This window comes from Pan troglodytes, chromosome 21 (assembly GCF_028858775.2).
Source record: "Pan troglodytes isolate AG18354 chromosome 21, NHGRI_mPanTro3-v2.0_pri, whole genome shotgun sequence".
Lineage (NCBI taxonomy): Eukaryota > Metazoa > Chordata > Mammalia > Primates > Hominidae > Pan > Pan troglodytes.
Genome location: NC_072419.2, coordinates 32,219,385 through 32,246,155, shown reverse-complemented (window position 1 = coordinate 32,246,155; position 26,771 = coordinate 32,219,385). Strand labels below are relative to the sequence as shown.

At 41.4% G+C, this 26,771-nt stretch overlaps 1 protein-coding gene and 2 long non-coding RNA genes across 24 annotated transcripts in view; 1 reads left to right on the top strand and 2 right to left on the bottom strand.

Annotated features, from left to right (window-relative positions):
• LOC134809147 (uncharacterized) overlaps positions 1-3,980 on the bottom strand; it is a 55,899-nt gene extending 51,919 nt beyond the window's left edge. Inside the window, exon 1 of the long non-coding RNA XR_010154122.1 lies at positions 3,786-3,980. This is a non-coding gene — a long non-coding RNA (uncharacterized LOC134809147). The remainder of the gene's footprint in view (positions 1-3,785) is intronic.
• A 4-nt stretch (positions 3,981-3,984) lies between these two features.
• Positions 3,985-26,690, top strand: ZNF337 (zinc finger protein 337). Of its 15 annotated transcripts, none has more exons than XM_063802639.1 (7): positions 4,035-4,122; positions 8,852-9,015; positions 9,327-9,352; positions 14,431-14,506; positions 14,775-14,901; positions 15,235-15,330; positions 23,864-26,690. In XM_063802639.1, the coding sequence occupies exons 4-7, from the start codon at positions 14,480-14,482 to the stop codon at positions 25,867-25,869; spliced, it is 2,256 nt and encodes a 751-aa protein (XP_063658709.1). In that variant the 5' UTR covers positions 4,035-4,122; positions 8,852-9,015; positions 9,327-9,352; positions 14,431-14,479; the 3' UTR covers positions 25,870-26,690. The 15 variants fall into 15 exon arrangements, with proteins under 15 accessions (XP_003316905.1, XP_063658710.1, XP_054530900.1 ...); XM_063802636.1 differs by having other exon boundaries at positions 4,075-4,122; positions 8,118-9,015; XM_063802638.1 differs by having other exon boundaries at positions 4,095-4,422.
• LOC107969980 (uncharacterized) overlaps positions 9,907-26,771 on the bottom strand; it is a 69,657-nt gene continuing 52,792 nt past the window's right edge. For all 8 annotated transcript variants that reach the window (XR_010154116.1, XR_001712166.2, XR_010154120.1 and 5 more), the window contains 3 exons: positions 25,823-26,004; positions 17,670-23,965; positions 9,907-13,063 (listed from right to left, as the gene is read on the bottom strand). This is a non-coding gene — a long non-coding RNA (uncharacterized LOC107969980). The remainder of the gene's footprint in view (positions 13,064-17,669; positions 23,966-25,822; positions 26,005-26,771) is intronic.

Genomic DNA, 26,771 nt, shown 5'->3' with positions numbered 1-26,771 from the left:
ACTGGGGCCTGTCGGACCGTGGGGGTCTGGGGGAGAGACAGCATTAGGAGAAATACCTAATGTAGATGATGGGTTTATGGCTGCAGCAAACCAGCATGGCACGTGTATACTTATGTAACAAACCTGAACGTTCTGCACATGTACCCCAGAACTTAAAGTATAATTTTAAAAAAGGTAAAATTCACAAACCTTTAGCCAGACTAAGAAAAAACAGAAGACCAAAACAAATAAAATCAGAAATGAAAAAAGGAGACATTACAATTGATACCACAGAAATTTAAAGGATCATTAGAAATGATTATGAGCTACTATATGCTATTAATTTGGAAAATCTAGGAGAAACTGATACATTCCTAGATACATAAAACCTAAGATTGAACCATGAAAATATCCAAAACATGAGTAGACTAATAACAAATGAGATAGAAGCAGTATTAAAAAGTCTCCCATCAAAGAAAAGCCCAGGACCTGACGGTTTCATTGCTGAATTCTACCAAACATTTTATAAAGAACTAGTATCAATCTATGCAAACTATTTAAAAAAAAAAAAAAAGAAAGAAGGATCACTTCCAAACTCATCCTATAAGGTCAGTATTATCCTAACACCAAAACCATACAAAGATGTAACAAAAAAAGAAAACTATAAGGCAATATCTCCAATAAACAGAGACACAAAAATCCTTAACAAAATGCTTGCAAACCAAATTCAACAACACATTAAAGTGGTTACTCATCATGACCAAGTGGAATTCATCCCAGGAATGCAAGGATGGCTCAACATATGTAATTCAATAAATGTAATATATCATATCAAAAAAACAAAAGACAAAAACCATATGATCATCTCAATGGATACCAAAAAAGCATTTGTAAAATTCAACATCCCTTCATAATAAACACTCAAAAAAAAAAAAACTCGGTGTAAAAGGAATATACCTCAATATTATAAAAACCATATGTGACAAACCCACAGCTAGTATCATACTGAAAAATTGAAAGCCTTTCCTGTAAGATCTGGAAGAAGACAAAGATTCCCACATTCTGCACTTTTATTCAACATAGTACTAGGAAATCTTAGCTAGAGCAATTACTGAAGACAAAGAAATAAAAGGTATTCAAATTAGAAAGGAAGAAGTGAAGTTATCCTTGTTTGCAGATGATATGATCCTATATTTAGTTAAACCTAAAGACTTCAGCCAAAAAACTTTAGAATTGATTAAGAAATTCAGTAAAGTTTCAGGATACAAAATCAACATACAAAAATGGGTGGCATTTCTATATGCCAACAACAAACAATCTGAAAAAGAAATCAAGAAAGTAACCTGTTTATAAAAGTTACAAATAAAATAAAATAGCTAGGAATAAAATCAACCAAAGATGTGAACGATCTCTACAACAAAAACTATAAAACATTGATGAGAGAAATTGAAAAGGATACAAAAAATGGAAAGATAGTCCGTGTTTTTGGACTAGAAGAATTAATCTTATTAAAATGTCCATTCCACCTAGTCTACAGATTCAATGCAATCCCAATCAAAATATCAATGACATTCTTCACAGAAATAGATAAATTAATCCTAAAATTTATATGGGACCATGAAAGATCCAAAATAGCCAAAGCCATCCTGAACAAAAGTAATAAAGCTGGAGGAATCACATTACCTGACTTCAAATTATGCAAACTATAGTAATCCACACAGCAAAAAGCTGGCATAAAAATAGGCACACAGACCAATGGAACAGAGTGGAGAGCCCAGAAATAAACCCACACATTTATAGTTCAACTTATATCCCACAAAGGTGCAAAGAACTTACATTGGGGAAAGACAGTCATTTCAATAAATGGCACTGCAAAAACTGGATATCCATTTGCAGAAGAATGAAATCTAAAGCAATCCCCTCACCACATATAAAAATCAAATCAAAATGGATTAAAGGTAAATCTAAGACCTGAAACTATAAAACTACTAGAAAAAAACATTGGGGAAACACTCCAGGACATTGGTGTGGACAAAGATTTCTTGAGTAAGACTGCAAAAGCACAAGCACCTAAAGCAAAAGTGGACAAATGAGACCACATCACATAAAAATCTTCTGCACAGCAAAGGAAACAATCAACAAAGTGAAGTGACAATCCACAGAATGGGAGAAAAAATTTGCAAACTATCCATCTGAAAAGAAAGTAATTGCCAGAATATATATAAGGAGCTAAAACAATTCAATAGGAAAAAGACAATCTGATATTTTAAATGGAGAAAAGATCTGAATAGGCATCTCTCAAAATAAGATATATGAACAGCCAACAAGTGTATGAAAAAAATGCTCAATGCCACTAATCATCAGAGAAATGTAAATCAAAACCGCAATGAGATATAATGTCACCCCAGTCAAGATAGCTTTTATTCAAGAGACAGGCAATAGTGAATACTGGTGAGGATGTGGATACACCCTCATACACTGTTGTTAGGAATGTAAATTAGTACAACCACTATGGAGAGCAGTATGGAGGTTCCTCAAAAGAATTAATAAATATATACATGATCCCGCAATCCCACTGCTGAGTATATATCCAAAAGAAAGGAAATCAGTATTTCAAGGATATATCTGCACTCTCATGTTTACTACAGCACTATCCAAAATAGTAAAGATATAGAATCAAAGTGTCTATCAACAGATGAATGGATAAGGAAAGTGTGGTACATAAACACAATGGGATATTAGCCAGTCATTAAAAGAATGAAATTCTGTCATTTTCAATAGCATGTATGAAAATGGAGGACATTATGTTAAGTGAAATGAGGCACAGCATGACAAATACCACATGTGCTCACTCATTTGTGGGGCTAAAAACGTGAACTCATGGAGATGGAGAGTAGAATGAGATAGTTAACAGAGGCTGGGAAGGATGGTGGGTAGAGGAGATAAAGAGGGACTTGTTAATCGGTACAAAAATACAGTTAGAATGAATAAGATTCCCTTACAGTGACTATAGTTAAGAACAATTTTACTATATATTTAAAAATAAAAGAGAGAATTGGAAACTTCCTAAAACAAAGAAATGCTAAATGCTTGAGGGGATGGATACCCCAATCACCCTCATTTGACCATTAAACACTGTATGCCTGTATCAAAACATAACATGTACCCTATAAATATGTACAACTAATATTTATCCAGAATAATTAAAAATTTAAAAACCAAAAGAGAAAAAGCAAACAGCAAGTATACCTAGTAAAGGCCTGAAATATAAAGTCTATGTGGTTTGGCAAGCCACAAAAGATATCAGCATATTATACACCCTACATAATGAAAGAATTCTGGCATTGATGCATAATTAGATAAATGGGGGAACAATTAGAAATTGAAATGCAAATGTAAATTGAGTATACTGAATTATGTAGCTGAAACCTTAAATTATTTGGTAAAAGACTATATTTTTAATAAATTTAATGGGAAATTAATAAAATATTAGAAAATTTTGAAAATAAGTGTATATTCACAGTGTGTACCTGGAGAAAAATTAAACCATTGAGAGATCTAAATGTGAATGATAAAACCACAAAATCCGTAGGAAAATCAGAGATCAAAAGTACTACATAGCAAAAAAAAGAAACAAAAGAAAAAGAAAAGACATACCCATAATCAAAAGACAGTGGTTAAATTATTTACCTATATCATAGAAATGGGAAAATATGCTTAATGTATGTATAGGGCTACCTAAATAAAAGAAATCGCCGGTTCTGAAAGGATCCCTCCACGTCCAAAAGACCATAGGCTCGCCCCACCTGTCAGAGAGGAGTCCTTCCGAGAAGTCCTTCCACGGATTCCGGGTCGCGCAGTCCCGGGTGGACCGCTATGACCAATATTCTGGGGCGTGTACCTGGACGACTCCCGAGGACTCTGGGGAGTGTAGTCCACCGAGGGGATGCGATGCGCAGGGTCGCATAGCCCCCGGGCCGCGCCGAGGATGCTGGGTAGCGTAGTCCCGGCCGCGCTGAGGATTCTGGGTAGTGTAGTCCCGGGTGGCGCAGAGCGTTCCAGATCCCTGGGCGTCAGCGAGCCGTGAGGTGCGTGGTCCACCATCGGTGACCTCACCGCCTCGGTTCGCCCTCAGCCGCCCTGGTGAGCTGCGCTCCTGCGGGTCCCTCTCTGCAGCGCGCCCTTCCGGTGCAGGAAGAAGGGCCGGGAAGGCCTGGGACGTGAGGGCGCTGCTGGGGCCGTAGCGCGCGCTCCTTCAGGCCCGGCGTCTCCGCGTTCTGGGGAGGGGCGGAGACCCAGGCCGCGCCTTGAAGTGGGCGGTGGGGCTGCGGCTTGCCGAGCGCCCCGGGTCTGGGCCGCCACTCAGTCTCCGTTCCCGGTTGCGTGTAGTGGCGGCTCGGGCGGTGAACAGCCCGGATTTCACAGGGGCGCCGAGCAACCCAGGTCCTCTTGTGCCAGGGTCGCCGCTCCTCGGGTGGGGACGGGCCAGCGGCCTAGCGAGCTGCCACGGGGGTCTTTTGGCCGGAGGTGGAGGGGGATTCGGCCACAGCCAGGGTCCACTGGTGGGGTGGGGGTTACAGCCATGAGACGGATGGGCTAGGTCCGACTCGGGTTCCCTCCGACTCTGATGCTCCAGACTTTATTGTGGGAGACGGGACAGGGGAGGACTTCGCCCGCGTGTTTTGGGGAAGGGCCGCTGCTTTGGGTTGGGAGCACCCCGCCTTGGGACGATCTTCCGCGGATAGGAGTGTAGGCCGGGACCAAATGTCCTCGCACGGGCACGTCTAGACGTGTTGTGGTGGAGAGGGGGGCTCTGCGTGGGGCAGCGTCCGCGGGAGGTGAGGTGGCTGTGGGGACCCAGGTGTCCTCTTCCCTGGGGCCTTGCTAATGACGGCAAAATCCGGGTTCTGCCAAAATATATTTTAAAAGGTTTATTCCTAGTCAGTATGAGTGACTGTGGCCCAGGTTATTCAGCCTCAAGAGGTCCTGTGAAAGTGCCCGAGACGGTCGGGCTTGCAGGTTAATTTTATACAATTCAGGGAGACAGGAATTTCAGGTAAAGTCATAAATCAGGCTGAGCAGTGTGGCTCATGCCTGTAGTCCCAGCACTTTGGGAGGCCAGGAGTTCCAGAGCAGCCTGGGCAGCACAGCAAGACCCTGTCTCTACATGAAATTAGAAAAATAAAAAAATTAGCGGGGCGTGGTGTCCCATGCCTGTGGCCTCAGCTACTTGGGAGGCCCAGTCAGTTGAGTCCAGGAGGTGGAGGCTGTAACCAGCTATGTTGGCTGCACTGCACGCTAGCCTGGGCAACACAGCGAGATCCTGCCTCCAAAAAGAAAATCATAAATCAATAAGAGAAAGATATACACGGGTTCCTCCCAAAAAGCTGGTATATCTCCAAACGGGTTTACACCTCATGGGGGCACTTAGGGATTCTTTAGTGGACAGTTGGTTGAGAGACTTAAGCTACTGCCTGAAGACTGGAATCAAAAGCATGCCAGAGTTAAGGGGATTGCGTAGATCAAAGAAGCCTCTTAGTTGGCAACTCTCAGAATAGATGGTAAATGTCTGTTTTCAGTTTTTTGTGTTTTTCTTTTTGTTTTTAGAGAGTCTTGCTCTGTCGCCCAGGCTAGAGTGCAGTGGCGTGATCTCAGCTCACTGCAACCTCCACCTCCCGGGTTTGAGCAGTTCTCCTGCCTCAGCCTCCTGAGTAGCTGGGACTACAGGCGCCCGCCACCACGCCTGGCTAATTTTTGTATTTTTAGTAGAGATGGGGTTTCACCATGTTGCTGAGGCTGGTCTTGACCTCCTGACCTCAGGTGATCCACCCACCTCTACCTCCCAAAGTGCTGGGATTACAGGCGTGAGCCACCGCGCGTCAGGCTGGCTGTCTCTTCCAGACCTAGGAAAGGCTTAGAACAAAGGAGGTCTGGCTGCATTAATGGAGATTCGCTGCGGATGCAAATTTTCCCACTAAAGATAGCTTTGCGGGGCTATCCATTTCAATCTGTTGCCCCTGCGGCAGCCACTTCAAAACATGTCAAAGAAGTATATTTTGGGGTAAAATAATTTCCTTCAGCATCTGCTGTCATGTGATGCTGTACCAGAGTCAGGTTGGAAAGTGAGCCTCATTATATAAGAGTAATAAAACTCATCTGATGAGATTTTATGGTTTCTCGGGCAGGATTCCCCAAGCCTCATAGATAGGCATTTGGGCAAGGGAAAAAAGGTGAATTTAGGCCTCACCAGGTTGGTAGGGCTTCCTCGGTTATTGGAGTGGGAGTAACAGCAACCATTGGGCCCAGCAGTTTTTTTAAATGTCTCTGGGGCTGTGGACTGACCATCCAAATAACTGATTTTAATCATTTCATTATGGAAAAATTGTCAGCAGAACCCCCAAGTAGAGAGACCCATCAGTCAAGATATACCTCATGACCTTGCAAGCTAATCTAGCTTGACCCAGATCCCCTCCTAACCTGTGCAGATTCATTGAGAAATGTCATAGCCATGCCTACTGGTTAAGACATAGTCCTTTACAGTGAGAGTTGAAACCCGAGCTCTATCACTTTCTTGGCTGTGTTGCTTTGACAAAGGCATTTAAATGTTTTGTGCCTGTTTCCCCATCTGAAATTGGTGGGTAATAGTCACTTCATAGGACAGTTGTGAAGATTGAATGCAGAAAAATTTGTGCCGTGCCTGGAACCGTCCCTGGCATATATTAAATTCTCAATAAGTGTTAAATATTATAATGAATATCAACACTTCCTTATTCTGGAAGCACCGACAGGATATGCTGTGTTTAGTGTTAGCATCATGTCAGGACAGGGTCTGTTGCGATGCCCACACTCAGGATCTGTTCCCAGGAACCTGCGTAAAGTTTTCTTCTCTGGAAGACTTTGGGTCTTTTTTTTTTTAACAAGAAGAGGCTCTACCCTGGGACTGGGAATTTCCAAGGCCACCTTTGAGGATCGCAGAGCTCATTTTAGAGCTATTTTAGTCCCCAGCTCCTCTTCCTCCACTCCCACGTTACCCATGAGAGGACTGTCTGCAGGGTAAGGGACGACAGCCCAACCCCAGGTGGGGACTTCTTATGTATTGCCTTCCTGCAGTGCCTTCTCTGCCCTAAACCATGGTGGGTTTCCTTTGCTAATGTCTGACATCTTGTGCCCTACACTGTCCCATCTGAGGCTCAGAACCTCTCAGCCGGTTCTCATGGGGAACGTTCCCCAGATCTGATGCCCTCATTCAGGACACTTCCATCATTGTCCCTACATTTCTTCTCTCAGTGCTTTATTCAGGCTGCTGCATTCGTGGTGCAGACCAGGTCTTGTAAAAAATTATTCAGTCAGCATGTGCTGAGCCATTGTCCTGTCCCAGGGACAGGGCTTTATAGTCATTGCCATATTCATCTCTTCAACCAATGTGGAAATTAGGAATTGGAATCCCCATTTCACAGACTAAGAAGTAGTGTGTTAATCAGTTGAAATAATTTTTATGGCTGGGCGTGGTGGCCCATACCTGTAATTCCAGCACTTTGGGAGGTCAAGGCAGGCAGATTACCTGAGGCCAGGAGTTCGAGACCAGCCTGGCCAACATGGTGAAACCTCATCTCTACTAAAAATACAGAAATTAGTCAGGCATGGTGGCTCACGCCTGTAATCCCAACTACTCTGGAGCCTGAAGCAAGATAATCGCTTGAATCCAGGAGATGGAGGTTGCAGTGAGCAGAGAACATGCCACTGCACTACAGCCTGGGGGACAGTGAGACTCTGTCTCAAAAAAGAATAATTTTTACTTTATGTAACATATCTGGGATCAAGTGGACTGGGTTGTGGAGCAAGCTGGGATTTTGGGGGTTTCTGTTAAGAATTAGCTTCATTGAGGTATAATTGAGACAATAAAATTATCTCCCATTTTAAGTTCTAGTTGATGAGTTTTGAGAAATGTATATAGTGAAGTCTTGATCATCAAGTCAACATATGAACATTTTTCATCTCCCAAAAATGTAGGAGCTGTTTTTTTATCTTAGGAGAATTTTAATGAAATGTACGTGGAGGAGCTAAATGTTTCAAGTTTGCCTCATATTCATATCTAATTTATTGGTAACTAATTTAAACCACTTTCTTATGGCTCTCAGTTTCTGTTCCTACAGGATATTAACTCCCACAGATGTCAACAGATGGCAGGAGTGAGACCAAACAGTTTGCAGTGTTCTCCATTCACACCCTGGAAATGAAAGTTTTCTCTATTTTTCCTCTCCAAATTATCTTGGAAGGGATATTCAATTTTTTTCAAATTTACTATGAAAAATATTGAAGTAGGAACTAAAGTAGAGAGAATATATAACAGATCTCTCTGTTCCCTTGTTGCACCTTAACACTTTGCTCTTCTTATTTCATCCAACCTCCTCCCCACCCCATGCTTTCTGTTTTCAGGCTAGAGCATCTTGAAGCCAATCCAAGACACCATTTTATCTGTAAATTTACTGCAGCTACTTCTCTGAGGACTATTTTTGTTGTTATTGTCTTGCCTTTTAACGTAACTAGAGTACCAGAATCATACTCAACAAAATTAGCAATGTATTAATTTCACCCATTACCCAGTTTATGCAGAAATTTTCCAGGTCTCAAAAATTTCTCCTTACAATTCAGATTTCACACTCAGGTTCATTAAGATGGGAAGCATGAGAGAAGAAATATCTAGAAACCAGCTCAGTAGTGCCCCTTGTCTGTTTTACTTCTCTCTTTGTGATCTAGGTAAAGGAAGTTTCCCTACCTTGGCAAACTTCCCATCTGCTTGCTTAGGTGCTGAGGCTTGTTCATTCTTTCCTTGCCATAGCTTTTTCCTTCCCTTCCTTCTTCTGCCTGCCAGGCTCATCTCCTAATTCTACTTCTACCCATGAGGACAAATAATGATCACACCACTTACCTAATTGCCTGGCCCTAGTTCTGGTCCCAACTATAATCAGAAATGTGGATTCTGGAATGGCAGTGAGGAGCGACGTGGACTGTATCTCCAGCAAAACACCATAACTGGTAATTTAGAAAACCAAAAACAACCATTTAAACTACACAGAATTTGTCTTAAGACCACTCAGGAATTTAGAGAAACATTTATTCAGAAAAATCAACTGAGCCTTTCTGAGAACAGTGAGAGTCTGTAACATTTGACACACAAACTGCTACCCACCCCACCCCCATTTTGGTCCACTCTGAGAGAAACTCCACTGTGGGCTGTGAAAATGACAAGATGGAACCCTGTCCCTCTCCAGTTCTCAGCCTATGGTGACAGCTTTTCCCTGAGAGAGGCACGATGCCACTATTCTTAACTTCTCTCCCCCTGCCAGTCCTGTGTTCCTGAAGCTGGTTTCAGGTAAGTGTAGTTGAGAAGTGTGTTTGGGTGTGGACCTCCTTGAATTTATTCTTGGAGTTTGTTGAGTGTGCTGGCCTTGTAGATTCACGTCTGTCTTCAAATTTTGAAGTTTTGGCCATTATTTCTTCAGTAATCTATCAGCATCTTCTAGACACCCATATATATGTCCAGTTAATGGCATCTTATAACTCTTTTGGCTCTGTTTATTTCATTCTTTTCTCTTCTGCTTCTCTGTCTCTGAAATTTCAAATTCTTCTTTTTATGTTTACTGATTATTTCTTCTGCCTGCTCATCTGCCGTTAAATCCCTCTACTGAATTTTTCAATTACTGTGTTTTCGGGTCCAGAATTTTTGTTTGCTTCCTTTTTGTAATCTCTGTTGATATTTTGTTCATATATATTTTCCTGATTCCCTTTTCTCTACCTGTGTTTCCATGAGTTTTTGAGAATATTTTAGACAGTCTAAAATCTGTCTAGTTTGCCTGAAGCTTATGTTTCTCCAGGGAAGGTTTCCGTCACTTTATTTTCTTCCACTTATTGGGCCATGTTTTCTGAGTTTTTGTTGTTGTTGTTGTTGTTGTTGTTGTTGTTGTTGTTGTTGTTAGAAATTAGGCATTGTGGAAAAAACAACCTCCTTTTCTGGTTTTTGCAGACTGACTCTTTTCCAGGGAGGATTTTTGCTATTATCTTGGCATTCGTTCTAAGCTTTGGGATCAATCTGAGGAGAAGGTTTAAGATTTTCTCAGGCCTTTTTGGAGCATGGATCTTACCTTTGCTTGTGGCTTTTTCCATTTTCTCATAGGCAACTGCTTTTAAATATTTGTCCCAAGAGTCTCTCCTCTGGGCCTTTGATGGTCTGTTGTATGTCTCCACCCATAATATCTTGCCCCAGGCATCTGCTCTTCAGTCTGTCTGCATCTTTGCCAAGCATGATCCAGTGCTTTTCCTCCCTAAGGTGTGAGATCCTCAAAACAGAGCAGTCCCTCAGGCAGCCTCCAACAGCTTAGAACCTTGTAAGAAAGGTCTACTGTGCTTTCTCAGGTTTGAGGGAAGGAAGTGGAAACTGAGATGCTGCTTTAGAAGCTCTGTTGTATTCTGCACCTGTAATTTTTTGCCCCAGGGATCTATAGGCAAGTTCACCATGAGATTTTTCCATTAGACAACACTTGGACAGGATAGAACATTGGGAATAAGGTGTATTGGGCTGCAAATATGACTGTCTCCTGTTTTGTTTTTGTTGTTGTTGTTGTTTTGTTTTCTTGAGACTATGTCTTGCTCTGTTGCCCAAGCTGGAGTGGAGTGGCATGATCAAGGCTCATTGCAGCCTCAACCTCTTGGGCTCAAGCCAGGAGTAGCTAGGACTACAGGCACATGCCACCACATCCAGCTAATGTTTATATTTTTTGTAGAGATGAGCCTTTGCCATGTTGCCCAAACTGGTCCCGAACTCCTGGGATCAAGCGATCCACACGCATCAGCCTCCCAAAGTGCTGGGATTACAGGAATAAGCCACTGTGCCCAGCCAGCTGCCTTCTGTTTTTAATGTGGCTTTTTCTTGATTGGGCAGTTTCTTGAATGCTGGGGACTTTTGAGTATTTTCAAATGAAGTTAGCTCCTATAAGATTATTTTAGCCAATTTTTTGGTAAGCATAGAATTAGCAATATGATTAATGCTTTTTCTGTAAACTAGTGTTATGAAAAATCTCAAATGGGTAGCAAAATTGGGAGATGGTAATAGGAATCCCCATGTTGCCTTCATCCAGATTTGATCATTTTAAAACCATGGGTAGTTTTGTTAGATTTATCCCTTCCCCCTGTTTATGTGCCAAAGTATTTTAAACAAATCCAGATGTCTTGTTATTTTACCCATATATACTTGATCTCTGAGAGGATTTTTAATCAATGTTGAGGTGTAACTTGCATACCGTAAGAAGCACTGCTTTTAATTGTATAATGAGTTTTGACTCTTTAAAGTATACACAGGTCACTTATCACCTCAATCAAGATACAGAACATTTCAACAAGAGTTCTCATGTGCCCTTACATGTAATCATTCCAGAGGAAAATAGTCAAGAATTCTCACCAAAATATGGACAAGTAGTATCCAGCAATACATGAAAAGGATGATATATTCTAGCCAAATAGAGTTTGTTCCCAAAAAACCGAGGATAGAGTGAACATAGAGTAAGCTACCTGTGGAGATATTTAACTTTTTTTTTTTGGATGCGGAGTCTTGCTCTGTTGCCCAGGCTGGAGTGCAGTGGCACGGTCTCCGCTCACTGCAAGCTCTGCCTCCCGCGTTCACACCATTCTCCTGCCTCAGACTCCTGAGTAGCTGGGACTACACGCGCTCGCCACCACACCCGACTAATTTTTTTTTTTTTTTTTTTTTTTTTTTTTTGTGACGGAGTCTCACTCTTGCTCAGGCTGGAGCGCGGTGGCGCGACCTCGGCTCACTGCAAGCTCTGCCACCCGGGTTCATGCCATTCTCCTGCCTCAGCCTCCTGAGTAGCTGGGACTACAGGCGCCGCCACCACTCCCGGCTATTTTTTGTATTTTTTTGTATTTTCAGTAGAGACGGGGTTTCACGGTGTTAGCCAGGACGGTCTCAATCTCCTGACCACGAGGAGGAGGCCCGCCTGGGCCTCCCAAAGTGCTAGGATTACAGGCGTGAGCCACCGCGCCCGGCGGAGATACTTAACCTTACTTAACCTATCTGTAGTTCTCCGCTTAGGAACAAAAGGAAAGGCAGCTTCTTGGATGAATCAGCTTTCAGCTTAATATTTTTCTTTTGGCAGAGTGGTTTGGGTTCCAACGTTTTTATTTTCCTTTCACTGCTTTCAGGGAGCAAAAGAGAAAAACCTACATGACTATCTTAATGCAGAAAAATACTTGATAACATTTCACACCTATTCAGGGTAAAAATTCTCAGTAAATGAGGAATAGAAAGAATTTCCCTTAATGAAACAAAGGTTATGTGTGACAGCCTGGCTGCAATCATCATATTTAATGGTGAAGTGTGTTCACACTAAGATCAGGAACAAGCATTAATGTTGATTCTTATCACTCTTATTTAGCATTATCCTAGAATAACTAGCTAACCTGTTAAGGTATTAAAAGGAGTAAAAGGCATAAACGTTGAAACAGAAAAAGAAAAATTTTTTATTCACAGAAGATGTGAGTATGTACATGGAAGAATCTGTAGTTAAACAACTAGATTCTAGTAACACACAGTTTAGGAACTTCAGAAAATAAGGTCAGTATTTTTAAAAAGCACTTGTATTTCTGTAACCTAGCAGCAAACAGTTAAAAAATGAAATACATATTTATACTACCATCAAAAACAACATATTTAAACTTCTAAGAGTAAATGTAGGGGAATATCTTTGTGACTTTGGAATAGGTAAAGATAGCACAGATGGGACATGAAAGGTAAACTATTTATGTAAGTATATAGAAAGAAATAACAAAAATGTTTTAAATCACCTTTCAACTGCCGTCAGAGGAAGAAATTTCACTGTTTTTCTTCTCCAACTACATGTAAACCAAAAAGTATCAGAGTCAAGTACCAATTTAGATGTTTATTTTGCCACAGTTGAGGACATGCCACAGAAAGAGGCCAGTGCCTTTCCCCAAAGATGAGTTTGAGAGCTTCATTGTTTAAAAAGGAAAAGTAGGCTGGAGGGGAAAGAGGAAAGGTGTGGTAATCCACCTGTGACAAGAGAAAAGGAGCAGGTAGGAAAATAGTTATGCATTCATCTCACACTCAGTAAATCAGCACTTTACATAAGATACGGTGTGCATAGAGTAGCTACTATGGAGATATTTAACGTTTTATCTGTAGCTATCTCCTTAAGAACAAAAGGAAAGGCAGCTTCTTGCATGACTCAGTTTTCAGCTTAATGTTTTTCCTTTTGGCAGAGTGGACTGGGGTCCCTAGTTTTATTTTCTTTTCATAACACCATAGTATTTGTTCACTTCTGTCTCAAAGTTACTGGCTAGTGGATGTATGCTGTGTTCATCATAATCACCACATGATAGCATCTTTGTTCCTTCACATTTCCTTCTTTTCACCCCTATAGGTCTGTGTTTTTACCTTTACTTTTTTTAATCAAAACATTCACTTAAAAGTATAGTGAATACTCTAATGAAATCATTACACCCACCACTTTAATTTACAGCTCTTTTCCTGTATTTCTACTGGAATTTTTTTCAAAAAATTTGGAGAAAATAATATAATGAACCCAGTACACATTATTCAGTTCTAAAAATTATGAAGTGTGGCCAGTAATGCTCAATTGACTTCTGAGGGTGAGAAGGGGTGTTTAAGCACATCCAGACATCATTTTCACTCATGAATGTTCCAAAAGTTTGTATACAAGGAAGGGCTCATGTTTTTAAAACCCAAAATACTTTTATAACAACAAAATTAATGTTTGATAATCTAATATCCAATTAGTGTTCAGATTTCACTGGCTGTTAAAACTCCTCACATATTCTTTGTTGCAATCAGGATCCAAATTGCATTGGATCACTCATTGCCTTAGATTAACCATGTGTCTGAGGACTTTTATTCCTGACAGCTCACACTCCCCATGCTATTAATTTGTTAAAGGCTTTGGTGTTGTACAGTACTGAATAACTGCCAATGCCATCTGCCTGTGGCCTTCTCAAGTTTGTCTGCACCTGTGGTTATCCTGACTTCAAACCCGGGGAGACAGAGGCTAGAAGAGGCAGACAGCTCTTGTGTATTCTCCTGTCCAGTGCAAAGAACACCTGGAACTCTGAGCCCTAACCTTAAACGCAAGACCTCATCTGCAGGTGTTCCTCATCCTTTTAGCCCCTCAGTGATGTAAGCAACAAACGTCACCCAGCTCCTGGGGCACACTTCACTCCCAGATGAGCTTGTCCTGGATTTGCAGGGAGCCTGGCTCCCTAGACCTTTTGGCCAGATCCCCACAGGGGAATTGTGCAGGTGCGCCCTCCCCAGATCCCCAGTTGGTATTGGAATCACACCAACTGTCACACATGGGGAGGGCAGCTGCACCCAGCCACCCTCTGCCTTCTCTCCTCCCACAGATTGGCCATCTGCAAGCTTCCCTTCTCCGTGGAGAGCAGGAAGACAGTCATGGGACCTCAGGGAGCCAGGAGACAGGTGAGACTTCCCAGAACTGTCGTTCTTGCTGTCACAGGATGGGCCCATTTCCTTCACTGGCCCTAGCAGTCACATTATTAGCACAGGACCAAGGCCAGCACCACTCCTGGGGAGTGATCTGTCTTTCCTGGCGTCCTCCAGCAGGTGACTGGCCTGTGGGTGTCACTCATCAAGTAGTGATCTGTGTACAGATGGCAGAACCTGGAATCCTCCAACTGCCTGAGTGCAACACTGTCCCTGGTGAGCATGCCTGGGTTTTGTGTTACAGGCTTTCTTGGCATTTGGGGATGTCACTGTGGATTTCACCCAGAAGGAATGGAGGCTGCTGAGCCCTGCTCAGAGGGCCCTGTACAGGGAGGTGACACTGGAGAACTACAGCCACCTGGTCTCACTAGGTAAGCGTGGCTTCCCTCGAGCCTAACATTTGGCCTGTGGTGCCTCTGATGTTGCCATAGGGTTAGGTTCAGAGACAAGAATGTTGTTTTCTCTATTCCCCTGAGGAAGGTCTGGCTTTGGTAAAGTTTCATACTGACTGCCACTGGGCACCTGCAGGCCTTTCCCCACATTGGGGCTCCCCCTGGGGGTTTGTACTCTGATCATGGTAGACAGGGTCCTCCTGAGCCTTCCCCCTCTGATTCTCCCTCCCTTCCTGCCCTGGGTGGCTCCAGCAAATGGCCCGTGGAGCCTACAACCAGGAGTCACCTCATGGTTTTTTTCCCTGTGAGCAGGAATTCTCCATTCTAAACCAGAACTCATCAGGCGGCTAGAGCAAGGGGAAGCGCCCTGGGGAGAAGAGAGAAGACGCCGGCCAGGCCCCTGTGCAGGTGAGGGGATAGACAGGGCAGACAGAGCACAAGGCACTCCACCTTTTAGGAGGGAGGAGGCTTCTCTGAGGCCAAGGGACCTGGAAGCTGTTCTGGCCTCCTTGGCTGCTCTTCAGACCACCTGGCCCTGCCTTCCTTCCAGTCCTTGCTGAGTGAGAGGTTCTCCTGAGGTCCCTGGACTCCTTCTCCCAGGAAGCCTCCTTTCCCCCTACTTGCTAGACTTCTTTCTCCCACTCAATCTCCTCATTTGTGACTTTCCTCGTGACTGCCCGACTGCAAGCCTAAGTCTATTGCCCCTTCCTGATACTGTCCAGGTATTCCTATTTTAGCTTCTTTTTGTTTTGTTTTGTTTTTTAATTATTTATTTTTCTGTGTAAGTAAATATAAATTTTTTGATACAATTTGCATCTCATTCTTCTATTTACTGATTTTCTTTTTTTTTTTAATTTAAGTTCTGGGGTATATGTGCACAACGTGCAGGTTTGTTACATAGGTATACATGTGCCATGTTGGTTTGCTACATCCATCAACTCGTCATTTACATTAGGTGTTTCTCCTAATGCTATCCTCTCCCCTGCCCCCTACCCCCCAACATGCCCCAGTGTGTGATGTTCCCCTCCCTGTGTCCATGTGTTTTCATGGTTCAACTCCCACTTATGAGTGAGAACATATAGTGTTTGATTTTTCTCTTCTTGTGTTACTCTGCTGAGAATGATGGTTTCCAGTTTCATCCATGTTCCTGCAAAGGACATGAACTCATCCTTTTTTATGGCCACATAGTATTCCATGGTATATATGTGCCACATTTTCTTTATCCAGTCTATCATTGATGGGCATTTGGGTTGGTTCCAAGACTTTGCTATTGTGAAAAGTGCTGCAATAAACATACATCTGCATGTGTCTTTATAGTAGAATGATTTATAATCCTTTGGGTATATACCCAGTAATGGCATTGCCGGGTCAAATGGTATTTCTAGTTCTAGATCCTTGAGGAATAGCCACACTGTCTTCCACAATGGTTGAACTAATTTACACTCCCACCAACAGAGGAAAAGCATTCCTATTTCTCCACATCCTCTCAAGCATCTGCTGTTTCCTGACTTTTTAATGATCGCCATTCTAACTGGCATGAGATGGTATCTCATTGTGGTTTTGATTTGCATTTCTCTTTTTTTAATTTTTTTTTAATATTTTTATTTTTATTTATTTGTATTATTATTATACTTTAAGTTTTAGGGTACATGTGCACAATGTGCAGGTTAGTTACATATGTATACATGTGCCATGCTGGTGTGTTGCACCCATTAACTCGTCATTTAGCATTAGGTATATCTCCTAGTGCTATCCCTCCCCCCTCCCCCCACCCCACAACAGTCCCCAGAGTGTGATGTTCCCCTTCCTGTGTCCATATGTTCTCATTGTTCAATTCCCATCTATGAGTGAGAACATGCAGTGTTTGGTTATTTGTCCTTGAGATAGTTTGCTGAGAATGATGGTTTCCAGCTTCATCCATGTCCCTACAAAGGACATGAACTCATCATTTTTTACGGCTGCATAGTATTCCATGATGTATATGTGCCACATTTTCTTAATCCAGTCTATCATTGTTGGACATTTGGGTTGGTTCCAAGTCTTTGCTATTGTGTATAGTGCCGCAATAAACATACGTGTGCATGTGTCTTTATAGCAGCATGATTTATATTCCTTTGGGTATATACCCGGTAATGGGATGGCTGAGTCAAATGGTATTTCTAGTTCTAGATCCCTGAGGAATTGCCACACTGACTTCCACAATGGTTGAACTAGTTTACGGTCCCACCAACAGTGTAAAAGTGTTCCTATTTCTCCACATCCTCTCCAGCATCTGTTGTTTCCTGACTTTTAATGATTGCCATTCTAACTGGTGTGAGATGGTATCTCATTGTGGTTTTGATTTGCATTTCTCTGATGGCCAGTGATGATGAGCATTTTTTCTAAGTTTGTTGGCTGCATAAATGTCTTCTTTTGAGGAGTGTCTGTTCATATCCTTTGCCCATTTTTTGATGGGATTTTTTTTTCTTGTAAATTTAAGTTCTATTTTAGCTTCTTAAAACCTCTGTCCGTTATTCTCCTTCTTCAATTCCCATAGCTTTTTTTCCTTGTCGTTTAATGTTTTAAGCAGTACTACTGTTGCCAGAGGTCACTTCACCTTCCTCCTTCCCCCATTTCCCCCAGATGTACTGCCTGAGTGGGGCTGTGGTAGAATTGTGCACCCTCTTAAGTCCCTGTAGTCACTGCAGTGGTTCATCAGGACTCATGATGATGATGATGATGATGATGATGATGATGATGATTCTTACCTCTAGGGTGGACTTGTTCTCTCTTGGAGCAGTTTTAGTTCACAGTTAGGCCCTGTGTTCCTCTCTTCTCTTTTCATGCTGTTTTACTGGCTTTCCTCACTCCTCACAGTGGGACCACAGGAGACTGCTGAAAAGTGGTGTTAAGTTTTCTGCTTATGACAATGATAAATTTAGTTTTCTCTATCTTGTTATGTGTCAGTTTCAGGGGTCATCTGTTTCTATTGACCTTTATATCCTATTTGGAGAATGTGTGGACAGATTTAGCCTTACACAGCTGCAGTTCTCCTCAAGTACTTGGAAGTCTCTTTTATGTCTTGTTTAAGAAACCCTTCCTAGATCAAGTTTATAAAGATACAAAGATTTAAAGATATAAAGTTTTTTTTTTTTTTTGAGTCGGAGTTTCACTCTTGTAGCCCAGGCTGGAGTGCAATGGCGCGATCTTGGCTCCTTGGAACCTCCACCTCCCAGGTTCAAGCAATTCTCCTGTCTTAGCCTCTTGAGTAGCTGGGACTACATGTCCTCACCACCACGCCTGGCTAATGTTTTTTGTAGTTTTAGTAGAAACAGGTTTCACCATGTTGGCCAGGCTGGTTTTGAACTCCTGACCTCAGGTGATCCTCCTGCCTCAGCCTCCCAAAGTGCTGGGATTACAGACATAAGCCGCCATGCTTGGCCAATATATAAAGATTTTTGTTGTTGTTATTTAACTCTTCTGTGGCTTTATAGTTTTTTTTGGGAGGGCAGTTTGAACTATCCAATACTTGAAAAGATGATTTTTACATCTTCTATATTCATAGTGGATTGTTCCATATCTACTAAGTTTTGTAGGACTTTATATATTTTAGCCTACTATTAAATACATGCAGGGTTAGAATTATTATAATTTTATTGGCTCACAGGGAATCTTGTGTCCTCTGTACTTTCACCCTCATCTCCCATTCCTGGATTATTTTGAAGCAAATCCTGGTCATCATATTTCATCTGTAAAACCTAATAATAGTTACTGTATTATAATCTATTTTGTTTAATATTAATATTAGTTCCTAAGATTTTTTTTGGTGACTGTAACCCTCATTTAACTTTCCTTATTTCATGGCATATATATTTTGAGTTTACATCCTATAATACTTCCTTTCCTCCAGCATTTTTTTGTGAAGCAAATGTTGAACAATTATATTTTGATGGATACTAAAAAGTTGAAAGGCTTATAGAATGAACACCTGTCGATCTGCCACCTACAGTCAGCATTTAGCTTTGTGCTCCATATTCTTTATCGCTTACTTACCCAGCTGTGCATTGCTCTCTCCATCCATAAGTCCATCTTCCTTTTGATGCTCTTTAATATTGTGGACATCATTATCCTTTATGCATAAACACTTCAGCATGCATATCAATAAGTAGTATTATAATGTTTCTTTGTGGTTCTTTTTAGGATTTATATAAGATGCATAAATCTTAAGTGTAACATTTAGTGAGCTTTGACATATGCATAACTTTGTGTAATCTGGACCCCTATGACAACACAAAAGAATTACTCTCACCCCAGAAGTGCTTTTGTGCCTTTTTCCAGTCATTTCCTGCCCCCACGTCCACCAGAGAAAATCACTATTCGGATTTTGTTCAATATGCCTTAATTTCACCCATCTTAGAACTTCATGTAAGTGGAATTACACAGTATACTCTCTATCAGAAAATTAGCAGGTTGATTTTTTTTATGGTTATTGTTGTTGACTTTGTCCTATTGTCTGCAAAAAAAGCAGGTTCATACAGACTGTGGAGTTCTTTCCCATTCCTTGCTTCCCACCACCCCATAAAAAATGTGGGGGCATCCACTGAGAAATATGGAGCTGGCCTGAGTTTTCACGCGCATAAGGTCTCTGCTTTTGGATCGGGGCCACTCCCTCAGTTTACATAGGTGGGAAGGGACTCCTCTGTCATCTTGAGTATCGTAGAAATGATGAAATATCATAGACTGGGAGGCTTAAACAACAGACATTTATTTCGTACAGTTCTAGAATCTGGGAATTCCAAGATGAAGGTGCTGGCACCTTTGCTTCATTGTGAGGGTCCCCATCCTGGCTCACAGGCTGCCGCCTCCTTGCTGTGTCCTCTCATGGGCTCACCCCACGATCTCAACTAAACCTGTTTATCTCCCAACAACTCCACCTCCAAATACCATCACATTGGGGGTTAAGGCATCAACATATGAATTTGGGGGGGATGCTAATGTTCAGCCCATTATCAACTCCCTTCTCTCGCCCCCATATCAATTGCTTGCTGATTTGTCTGTCAGTGAATTAAAATAAAAGGCTTCTTGTCTACCACTGACTTCTGAAAGTGTGAATGTTTATTGTAATGGGAGCATATGTTAGGATTTTATTTAACTCATAAGTGAGGTTACTGGCAGGATGACAAAGCTGGTTCAGTGCAGGTATGAGAAGGTGGGATGTATGTGGATAGTGCCAAAATAACACCATTGTAAGTTACCCTGTAACTTTACAGAATCAGCAAACTTAACTGTCATTATCCAAGTGATCAGAAAAATTAAAAATTATACAGATGATGTAGGAAAGGTCATATAATCATATATCTGACAAGTTTTGGAGTATTTTTCCTGAATAATAAGCACATTGACTGTCATAGTACCAGCAGTATTTTCTGTCAGTTTGCTATTTCTCTTTTCACTTTAGTTTTTCCTTTCTTAATATGAATATTCATTTTAATGTATTAAAAAAGATAATTCTTTATTATTCTCCATTTATATATAAATATCTCCCCTTTGTAGATGCCTACTATTTTGTATTAGTTTTGGGGGGATTATTTTCTTATTTGTTGATACATAATAATTGTACATTATTTATGGAGTAGATGTGGTATTTTGATATATGCATACCATATGTAATGATCAAATCAGGATCCATAACCTCAAATATTTATCATTTCTCTGTATACTCAATTTTTTTCTATTTTGAAATATAAATTACAGTTAACTATAGTCACGCTACTGTGCTATCAAACACTTTATTTCTTCTATCTAACTATATTTTTGTACCCATAATCAACTGCTCTTCGTTCTCCCTTCCCTCTCCCTTTCCTAGCCTCTGCTCCCACATATGAGTGACAATATGCAATATTTGGCTTTCTGTGCCTGGCTTATTTCACCTAACATAATGAACTAATGATACTGATTATATCATTAGTTAATGATAATGATTCTAATGATACTGCTGTAAATGACAGCAGTATTCTTATTCTTCTTTATGGTTGACTAACATTCCATTATATATATGTACTACATTTTCTTTATCCATTCAACCATTGATGGACATTTAGGTTAATTCCATATCTAGACTATTGTGAATAATGTTAACATGGGGGTACAGGTATCCTTTTGCCATACTGATTTCCTTTTCTTTGGATAAATATGAAGTAGTGGGATTGCTGGATTGTATCGTAGTTCTATTTGTAGTTTTTTAAGGAACCTCCATACCATTTTCCATAATGGCTGTACTAATTATACACCAAGAGCGTATAATTATTGCCTTTTTTCTGCATCTTTGCCATTATTTGTTATTTTTTCTCTTTTTGATAATAGCCATCCTGATTGTGGTAAGAGGATCTCTCAGTGTGATTTGCATTTCCCTGATTATTGGTGATGATGAGCATTTTTTCATATACCTGTTGCCCATTTGTATGTCTTATTTTGAGAAATGTCTATTCAGATCCTTTTCCCACTTTTTAGTTGGATTTTTTGTTGCTGTTTTTTGACTTCTTGTATATTCTGTATATTAGTCCCTTGTAAGATGAATACTTTGCAGATATTTCCTCCCATTCTACATTTTGTATCTTCACTGTTGATACTTTCCTTTGCTGTACAGAAGCTTTTTAGTTTTTAGTTTAATGTAGTCTCATGTGTGTATTTTTGCTTTTGTTGCTTGTGATTTTGAAGTCTTAGCCATAAAATATGGCTAGTTTAGGCCAGTGTCCTAAAGCATTTCTCCTGTGTTTCTTCAAGTTGTTTTATAATTGTGGAACTCATGTTTAAGTCTTTAATCTATTTTGAGTTTATTTTTGTATAGTATGAGAAACAAACATCTAACTTCATTCTTACTCATTTTGGAATTCACTTTTTCTAATACCATTTATTAAAGATTCTGTCCTTACCCTAAGGTATGTTTTTAGTGCCTTTATCAAAAATCAGTTGGCTGTAAATATATGGATTTATTTGTAGATTATCTATTCTCTTTTATTGGTCTATGTGTATTTCATTTTTGTTTTTGTTTCTATGGACAGGGTCTTGCTCTGTCCACCCAGGCAGGAGTGCAGTGGTGCCATCATAGCTCACTGCAGCCTCTAACTCCTGGGCTTAAGTGATCCTCGTGTCTCAAGTAGCTAGGACTATAGGCATGTGCCACCATGCCCAGCTAATTTTTTTTTTAACCTTTTGTAATGATGGGGTCTCATCGTGTTGCCCAGGCTGGACTCGAACTCCTAGCCTCAAGCAATCCGCCTGCCACAGTCTCTCAGAGCACTGGGATTACAGGTGTGAGCCACTGTGCCTGGCCAGTGTCTATTTTTAGACCAATACCATGCTGTTTTGATGACACTAGTTTTGTATTATATTTTGAAGTGAGGTAGTATGATGCCTCCCACTTTGTACTTTATGCTCACTATTGCCTATTGGAGGTCTTTTTGGTTCCTTATGAATTCTAGGAGTATTTTGTCTATTTTTATAAAGAATATCACTGGTATTTTAATAGGTATTGCAGTGAATCTGTAGATTGCTTTGGGCAGTATGGTCATCTCAACAGTATTATTTTGCTCCATGAACATAAGATGTCTTTTCATTTGTTTGTGTCCTCGTCTATTTATTTCATTGTTTTTATCATAGAGAACATTTAATTTGGGGTTGTTTATTCATATACTTTTTTGTCCCAATTATAAATGGGATTGCTTTCTTGATTTCTTTTTCACCTAGTTATTATTGGCATATAGAAACACTACTGATTTTTTTTTTCTGATTTCATATTGTGCAACTTTATTGACATCATTCATCAGTTCGAAGAGTGTTTAGGTTTTCTATAGGTACGATCATGTCATCTGCAAAAAGAGACAATTTGACTTCAGTTTTCCAGCTTGGATGCCTTTTATTTCCTTTTCTTGCCTTATTTTTTTCTCTTACCATAGTTCTGACTAGGACTCCGTGAACTATGGTAATAAGAGTGGTGAAAGTAGACATTCGAATCTTCTTCCAGTTCTTAGAGGAAAGACTTTTATCTTTTCCCCATTCACTAAGATGTTTGCTGTGGGTTTGGAACATATTGTCTATATTATGTTGAGATATGTTTCCTGTACACCTGATTTAAGTTTTTATCATAGGCCAGGTGCGGTGGCTTATGCCTTTAATCTCATCACTTTGGGAGGGCAAGATGGGCAGATTGCTTGAGCTCAAGAATTTGAGACCAGCCTGGACAACATGGCGAAATCCCATCTCTACAAAAAATACAAAAATTAGCCAGGCAATGGCACCTATGGCTTGACTACAGGCAGGCACCTGTAGTCTAGCTATTCAGAAAGTTGAGGTGGGAGGATCGTGTAAGCCTGGGAGGTCGAGGCTGCAGTGAGCCATGATCATGCCACTGCACTCCAGCCTGGGTGACAGAGTGAGACCCTGTCTCAAAAAAATAAAAGTTTTTATCATAATGGGATTTTGAATCATATCAAATCTTTTTCTGTATCTGTTGAGATGATCATATGTCTTTTGGTCCTTCACTCTGTTGATGTGATGTATCACAAGTATTGATTTGTGTATGTTGAATCATGATTGCATACTTGGGATAAATCTCATTTGATCATGGTGTATTATCTTTTCTGTGTTGTTGCATTGGTTTTGCTAGTATTTTGTTGAGGATTTTTCCATTTAGCATCATCAGGGATATTGGCCTGTAGTTCTCTGTTTTTGCTGTGTCCTTGTCTGGTTTTGGTATCAGGATAATGCTGGCCTTTTAGAATGAGTTAGGAAGAATTCCTCCCTGCCCTGCTTCAATTTTTTTGGAATAGTTTGAGAAGAATTGGTGTTTGTTGTTCTTTATGAGTTTATTAGAATTAAGCAGTAAAGCAATCTGGTTCTGGGTTTTTCTTTCATAGAAGACTTTTCGTTACTGATTCAGTCTCATTGTTGGTCTATTCTCCAGGAATATATGCAGAACATGTCCTGCGGCCCAAGAATCTTGGACTTGCACATCAGAGGCAACAGCAACTACAATTTTCTGATCAAAGCTTCCAGAGTGACACAGCTGAAGGTCAAGAGAAAGAAAAAAGCACTAAGCCCATGGCATTTTCCAGCCCACCCCTAAGACATGCAGTAAGCTCAAGGAGGAGGAACAGTGTAGTGGAAATAGAGTCTAGTCAAGGCCAGAGGGAAAATCCTACAGAAATAGACAAAGTATTGAAAGGAATAGAAAATTCAAGATGGGGAGCATTCAAGTGTGCAGAGCGTGGGCAAGACTTCAGCCGGAAGATGATGGTAATCATACACAAAAAAGCACATTCCAGGCAGAAACTTTTTACATGCAGGGAGTGTCACCAGGGCTTTAGAGATGAGTCAGCATTGCTCTTGCACCAGAACACACACACAGGAGAGAAGTCCTATGTGTGCAGTGAGTGTGGGCGAGGCTTCAGCCTCAAGGCCAACCTCCTCAGACACCAGAGGACACACTCAGGAGAGAAGCCTTTTCTGTGCAAGGTGTGTGGACGAGGCTATACCAGTAAGTCATACCTCACTGTGCATGAGAGAACACACACAGGAGAGAAGCCTTATGAATGCCAGGAGTGTGGGCGAAGGTTTAACGATAAGTCCTCATACAACAAGCACTTGAAGGCGCATTCAGGGGAGAAGCCTTTTGTGTGCAAGGAGTGTGGGCGAGGCTATACTAATAAGTCATACTTCGTTGTGCACAAGAGAATACACTCAGGAGAGAAGCCTTACAGATGCCAGGAGTGTGGCCGAGGCTTTAGCAATAAGTCACACCTTATCACACACCAGAGGACACACTCAGGGGAGAAGCCCTTTGCGTGCAGGCAGTGTAAGCAAAGTTTTAGCGTGAAAGGAAGTCTCCTCAGACACCAGAGAACACACTCAGGGGAGAAGCCTTTTGTGTGCAAGGATTGTGAGCGAAGCTTTAGCCAAAAGTCAACTCTTGTCTACCACCAGAGAACACACTCAGGGGAGAAACCTTTTGTTTGTAGAGAATGTGGGCAAGGATTTATTCAGAAGTCAACCCTTGTGAAACATCAGATCACACACTCAGAGGAGAAGCCTTTTGTGTGCAAGGACTGTGGACGAGGCTTTATCCAAAAGTCAACCTTCACTTTACACCAGAGGACACACTCAGAGGAGAAGCCTTATGGATGTCGGGAGTGTGGGCGAAGGTTTCGGGATAAGTCCTCCTATAACAAGCACCTGAGGGCACACTTGGGTGAGAAACGTTTTTTCTGCAGGGATTGTGGGCGAGGCTTTACCTTGAAGCCAAATCTCACCATACATCAGAGGACACACTCAGGAGAGAAGCCCTTCATGTGCAAGCAGTGTGAGAAAAGTTTTAGTTTGAAGGCAAATCTTCTTAGACATCAGTGGACACACTCAGGGGAAAGGCCATTTAATTGCAAGGATTGCGGGCGAGGCTTCATCCTAAAATCAACTCTCCTCTTCCACCAGAAGACACACTCAGGGGAGAAGCCTTTCATCTGTAGTGAATGTGGGCAAGGATTTATCTGGAAGTCAAATCTTGTGAAACACCAGCTTGCACATTCTGGCAAGCAGCCTTTTGTATGCAAGGAGTGTGGGCGAGGCTTCAACTGGAAGGGAAATCTCCTCACACACCAGAGGACACACTCAGGGGAGAAGCCCTTCGTGTGTAATGTGTGTGGGCAAGGCTTCAGCTGGAAGAGAAGTCTCACCAGACACCACTGGCGGATACACTCAAAGGAGAAGCCTTTTGTTTGCCAGGAGTGTAAGCGAGGCTATACCAGTAAGTCAGACCTCACTGTGCATGAAAGAATACACACAGGAGAGAGGCCTTATGAATGCCAAGAGTGTGGACGAAAGTTTAGCAATAAGTCATACTACAGTAAGCACTTAAAGAGACACTTACGTGAGAAGCGTTTTTGTACAGGGAGTGTGGGTGAGGCTTCATCTTGAAGTTATATCTCACCATCCATCAGAGGACACACTCAGGAGAGTAACTTTGCTCTGTTACAAGCTTTAGTTGAGGCTGCGTAACTTGTTCGTGAAGATATAACAGAGGCAGACAGAATCCAGAGGGCTACAGAGAACCTGAATTCAACCCATGTGTCCCCAAGAGATTCAGAGAAAAGAGGTCAATGTTTAGGGAACAGAGATGCCAGTTGAGGGGAGGGCATTACCTGGGCTATTGGGGAAATGTGGTCTCTTTCCTACTGAGCACATATTCTTGTTGTATTTGTGCCAGGCTGTGCTTTCTAAGGACTGCTCTTAGCCAGTGACTGCAGAGCAGGGATACCAAGGCAGGCCTGTTACTGACACTCTCCCCAACCTCCTTGGACTGCAAACAATCTAGGACACCTCCACCAAACCTCCTCTTGCACTTTCCCTCTGGCTGCCCTCCCAGCCTTCCTTGGTTTGGATGTTTTGTCCCCTCCTTAATTTATGTTGAAACTCTACATAAACTGTTTACTGTTGAAACAGTGTAAGTATTAGGAGGTGGGACCTTTGGGAAGTGATTAAGTCAAGTCACGAAGATAGAGCTTTGCGAATGGGATCAGGTGCCCTTATGAAAAGGCTTGATAGAGGGAGTTTGTCCTGTGGCCCTTCTATTTTCTGCTCTGTGAGGACACAATGCTCCTCCCTTCCAAAAGATGCAGCATGAAGGCATCATCTTGGAAACAGACATGAGCCCTCAACAGACAACTGAACCTACTGATGTTTTGATGTTGAACTTCCCAGCCTCCAGAACTCTGGAAAAATAAAGCCCTCTTTATACATTTCCTAGTCAGTGGTATTTTATTATAACAGCTCAAATAGACTAACTGCTCCCCTCATCATTCTCTCACAATCATATCTTG